Consider the following 6,000-nt stretch of genomic DNA (forward strand, 5'->3'; position numbering starts at 1 on the left):
CCAGGGCAAGACAACCCTGCACAGATTCCCAAAGAACCCAGCGTTAAGGCACCAGTGGATGGAGTTTGTTTTTTCAGAGCATCAACGGAGGTTGTGCAAGACTGTTTGTTCCCTGCATTTCGACGATGCTTGTTTTATAAACAAAGCCCAGATCGACGGATTTGCAGATCGTCTAATGCTTAAGGATCGAGCAGTCACAATGATAAAGGTTCGCGGTCGTGCGTTGGAACCGCAGGCGGTGAGTAAAACTGCTTCTATTGTCTCTGTGTGTTGTTAGCTCGGCGCGTTAGCACAGCTTTAGCTTCGCCCACACGGCCCGCCTCCAGCCGCTCGGTTTTTTCCGGAAAGACTCGGTACAGCCTATCTTTCTTTTATAAATATAATAAAACTAAAGACTTTTTGGAGATATGAAGGATGCAATACTACTCTATAGGTACTCAAGATTAACAGGAGATTGAGTGAAAATGAGCATTTCACCCCCCCTTTAAGTGAATGTAAACAGTTGAGAAAGAAACACGTGTAACAGTATGATGGATCAGTGCGTCAGGTCTTAAAGTGACAGGAGCCTAATATTCCTGCTGCCAAATTATGAGATAATATTAAAAATATCTATATTTTTCCTCATGGTATCAATGTCAAAATTGTGGCCAGTGAAAATGCTGAGTGGCTGGTAACTTTGGAAACCACTAGCCACAGTGGCTGGTGAGCAAAAAAGTTAATGTCAAGCCCTGTGTTGCCTTACTAAACAAATTATGAAATAATATGAAACAATACTTTATATTGTTCTCCACTTAAACCAGGAGCCAAACCCTTAGTAGCAAAAAATAAGTAAAAATAGTGATAGGCGAAACACTCTTCCAATGGTTTGCCGCTATGAACCCATGAACCATATGATTTTATGTATGATTTTTTCTTCTGCTGAACATGAAAGAATATATTTTAAAGAATATGGGTAAACAGTTGCTGGTCCCCATTGTCTTCCATAGTATGGGAAAATATATATACTATGGAAGTCAATGGGGAAAAGAAACTGTTTGGTTACCCATATTCTTTAAACTATATTATTTTAAGCTCCACAGAACAAAGAAAGTCATACAGGTTTAAAATAACTTGAGGGTGAGAAAATTATGACAGAGTTTTTATTTTTGGGTGAACTATCCCTTTAAGAAAACCGTCCTCAATGTGCATAGGCTTCTCTCTTTGAGTACACTTCATTTTATTTCATTAATATTATATTATCTGCAAGTATAGTTCTTTTAAAATATTCTTTTAACATATAAAGAGCACTAAAAGTGCACATTAAGCACACTTCTTTTTTAAGAAGGGTCATATACCTTGTGAAGCATGTCATCAACATGTTCCTTACAGCAATAGAGTATGTTCATGAAGTCATGATGGTTCTAGAGATTATTAATACATTTTTCAGTCTCATAGTCTGGATATTGTGACTCATTGTGAATAAAGCAGAAGCAAGTAAATAACTATATTAGCCAGGTTGCCAGTTCATTAGTTTTTTTTTAAGTGGTCATTTTAATTGAATGATTATTTAATGTTTATGTTGATCCAGCTGATCCGAAAGCAGGGAGCATCTCTCTGGATGTCGTGCTGTAAGGACGTTATTTGTATACCAGGCCGGTCATTATGAAAATAACTCCTCTTTTGCAGCCAACCATGCAGCCGTGAGGACAAACAACATTCATTTCTTTGTTTAACATTGTATGATAACAACACTCTTTATTTCAGGACGTTATAACAGACTGTCTGCTGTGTTGAATTATGTATATCTTTGCTTATTACACTGTGATCTAACCATCAGATGATAACACATGATTTTGTGTTATCATCTGACCATCTTGTTCATGTTCATTTGACTTGTTTTTCACATACATATTGCTGATCGCTTTGGATCTATAGAGTGCTGATGTATTTTTGTAGGCCAACCTGTGAGTTTGCATCACACTGTTTCCCTCGACAAAAACACTATAGGATTTTTCCTTTGGATTATTGCAGTAAATAAGCTCTGTTACCAACAAAAGGTTATGATTTATTATCGTGATAATCTTCACAAATTAACACATCTTTTATGAATTTTGAAGCCTAAATACAATCTCCAGAAGTAAGAAGCTAAATGTAAGCTATAATTGAACACTAAAGTCACATGACTTCAATGTTACCATCACTAAACCGCATTTTTAAGTAAAAGCTTTGAAAAATCTCAAGATGTATTTAAAGTCGTAGAATAAAACATGAATATATCTTGAGCTTGATTGAACCACAGACCTTATTTCCGGGTTTTCCGGGTTTTGGCCTACAAAAATACATCATCCCTCTGTGTTGCACTGGGTAGTCCCGCCCACTGTCAATTCTCATTGGTCCAAAATCTTGCTCAACATGACTGCATATTAAACAGCAAGTTTTTATTTGCTGTGACCTAAAAGTTATGTGCTTCTGAAATGCATTGCACCTGTTTAGGACACATGCCAAGTTTGCATACCATCCATCCTACATAGTGTGCAAGAATAGAATTAGTGAGGCTCAAATTATAGTATGTTGAAAATAGCATGCTAAATTGTTGTGATGAATGGGAAAATACTTCTTGAACCAAACTGCACCGTGCAAGCATGTACTTTTCCATCACCAGCAGAGCTTGCTTTTCGTGCACACTATATATGTATGCGAATCGGGACGCAGCTGGTGTTATAAAAGTTTCAGTACTGCAGATGACTTCTTAATTATATATAATCACCTACATCTATATCATCATGTCATGTTTTGACAAGCACAATGAGTCATGGGTGTTCTGTTAGTTTGAGTGACTGTAACAGTTTTGCAGAAGCATCTGCATCAGACTGTGATTCCCTCATTGTGTTCATTTCTGTGTTCATATTCATCCTCATATTCATGTCCATCTTTGTGTTTGTTTGTGTGTGTTGTAGTTCCAAAGCACCCGGTCCTCCTCCCCTACTGAGTGTTGTCATTTTTCCCCATGGAGCAGAAAGGTATTTTACCCCCAAATGTCTCCTATATCCTACTTTCACGCTGTTTTACATCCCTAATCAAATCATAATCATGAGGCCAAAACTGCTTCCAGATCAGAATCTGTGACAAAAATAAGACAAGTTTTTAACATTTATGAGCTTTAATATAGATGTTTAATCAGATATCATTAACTTCTGAATGAAAACCAAACCTTAACAGGGCTCTTTGTGTTTTATCTAACATCTATCATTCTTTAAAACTTCTCTTCTGATGCTACTACCTTCTGTAGTTCCAGAACGCCTGACCTAACATCTGGATATGCCACCGTCAAAATAATCTCCTGTGCATGTCTGAATGAAAGAAAATGGTTGTAGACCAGTGTCAGAAACTTATTAAGGGGGGAATTGATTTTAGGGGGCATTTTACAAAAATATGAAGCAGCACAACTGCTTTCAACATTGATAATTAGAAATGCTTCTTGAGCATCAGATCATCATATTGGAATGATTTCTGAAGGATCATGTGACACTGAAGACTGCAGTAATGATGCTGAAAATTCAGCTTTGATCACAGGAATAAATTACATTTTAAAATATATTCAAATAGAATATAATATATTCAAATAGAATTAAAATTTTTAATTATACACTATCATTAAAAATATTTTTTAATGATAGTGTATTTTTCCGAAGGATATAAAAGAACTCATCGTGTCTTCCATTTATGCCAAATACTTCACATGATTGCATAATATAACTAGATCTCAATGTTTACTTTGTTTTATAGATTTTTATCTATACAATTTAACTCAGCAGTAGTTGTAAATAATTTGACAAAAAAAAAAAAAAAAAATTGTAACACTTCTAGAGTGCATTTTAGATAATTGGCCAAATAAAATCATTAAAATAATATAATTATATTTTTGCACATCTGAATGTTTTTGAATGACCTTTATTATATACTGTATCTACAGTTTCTACACTGACTTTAAATACTCAAATAAAAACCAAATGTCTCTAAAATTCACTACAAAGGTATTATAACCCTGGTATAAAACAAGTAATCAGGCTTGACATGAACACCCGCCATTTCCCCAAATGCGGTGTATTTCAGCAGTGGCGTTTAATGCCGAGTTTAATTTAATATACAGTTTATACAATTTTAAATTGTAGTCTTTTAAAAAGGCATCTGAAATAATAAACTAAGTGCAATGTAATGTTGTCAAAAATATAGATTTGACAAAAACAAAGCAAAAAATAGAAAATATATATATCTGAAATGCTTCCAATACTTATTTCCCACAGAATAGATACAAGATACCAGCTCCGTTTTCTCTCTCTCTCTTTTCTCGGACAGCGAGTGACACACAAACCCGCCTCCCCTCACTCACTTTCGGCGTAGGATTGTACGTATTGCGTATAATTTTACTCATTCCCGCACATAAAGCTGCCTCTCAGAACTAAATCAAGTACTTTTTTGCTGCTTATTGTGCTTAAACAGTCAAATACACACTAAATAAGGTCAAAATGCCGGTCTTGGCAAGTATTTTACGCAAACACAGTCAGCTATGTTAAGTGAACATAAAGAGTTGAGAAATAAAACACGTGTAACAGTATAATGGATCAGTGCGTCAGGTCTTAAAGTGACAGCAGCCTAATATTCCTGCTGCCAAATTATGAGATAATATAAAAAATATCTATATGGCAGTTTTTCCCCATGGTATCGATGTCAAAATTGTGGCCAGTGAAAATGCTGAGTGGCTGGTAACTTTGGAAACCACTAGCCACAGTGGCTGGTGAGCAAAAAAGTTCATGTCAAGCCCTGCTAGTAATGCTATAAATCAAAATGTGCACCGACTAATAAAACATTGTCCTTCTCATACCCTCTCCAGCATTATGCTCCAGAAAAGAGTATGTGAGGAATGTCTTCCGGGACACACACACACACACACACACACACACACACGGAAGTGCGCTAGTCTGAGGTTTCCTAATGACAGGGTTTCCAGTGTAGAGCTGCTGTCTGCGTGTGTGTGTCTGTGGCAGAAAAATATAATTGCCCATCAACTCTCCGCACTGTGGCTTACCCACAAACCCCTGCCTGAGTGCCTGACTCCAAGATACATGCTTTAGAGAGTGAACAAGAGAATAGAGGCACTCCATCATGACTTCCCTTTTGAAATTTTTTCTCTTATTCACATCTATCTTTTCTGATAAATTTTAAGGCATATGCAGCATCCAAAATTAATGCAAGTAAAAAAGAGTCTATGTTCAGATCTATGATGTGTCAGTTTGATTTACAGGCTGGTAACGTGGAACTGCTTCTTCTAAGTCGAATGATAAAAACAATAATCTGACCCTGATCGACGAATCCATTATTGAGCACCAAATATATTTGAGCATCAAATCATCATATTAGAATGATTTCTGAAGGATCATGTGACTCTGAAGACTGGAGTAATGATGCTGAAAATTCAGCTTTGATCACAGGAATAAATGACATTTTACAATATATTCAAATAGAAAACACTTATTTTAAATTGTAATAATATTTCACAATATTAGTGTTTTTTACTGTATTTTTAATCAAATAAATGTAGAGCAGAAGAGACTTCTTTTAAAAACATTTTAAAAAAAAATTATTCGAAACCTTTGACCAGTATTGTACTTATTTATTTATTTTTACTATTTTTTTAATCACTTGCCATTGGAAGATTGCCAAAATGTAAATTTTGGACCCTAAACATAGGTCTTGTAGACGTACTATAACTTTCACTTTCTCAAGTTTCCTCGCGCTCCATCTTTCTTTTTCTGGTCTCGAACTTCATGAATGGCATTCTTTCATTCCCCTGATGTCTCGTTTCTTTTCTAATCAAAATAGCCCTTTGAACGCGAGCCAGATGGAGAAATCAAACCGTCACATTTGGCTCATTCCCAGCCCCCTACTTTCCCTCTTCTCCTGCTCATTTTGGCTCCATACCCTCCTTTTCTCCTTTTCTTTTTTCTGCTTTGATCCCATGCT

General features: G+C 35.8%; 1 protein-coding gene across 4 annotated transcripts in view; it reads left to right on the plus strand.

Moving 5' to 3' along the window:
* Positions 1–6,000, plus strand: part of nhsa (Nance-Horan syndrome a (congenital cataracts and dental anomalies)) — a 101,893-nt gene that overhangs the window by 85,393 nt on the left and 10,500 nt on the right. For 3 of the 4 annotated variants that reach the window (XM_079849944.1, XM_079849946.1, XM_079849945.1), the window contains one exon: positions 2,937–2,999. The exons of the other annotated variant lie outside the window; for it this stretch is intronic. In XM_079849944.1, coding sequence (XP_079706070.1) covers positions 2,937–2,999 — 63 coding nt within the window. The remainder of the gene's footprint in view (positions 1–2,936; positions 3,000–6,000) is intronic. 4 annotated transcript variants of the gene reach the window in all.

This window comes from Squalius cephalus (genome assembly GCF_949319135.1).
Source record: "Squalius cephalus genome assembly, chromosome: 18".
Lineage (NCBI taxonomy): Eukaryota > Metazoa > Chordata > Actinopteri > Cypriniformes > Leuciscidae > Squalius > Squalius cephalus.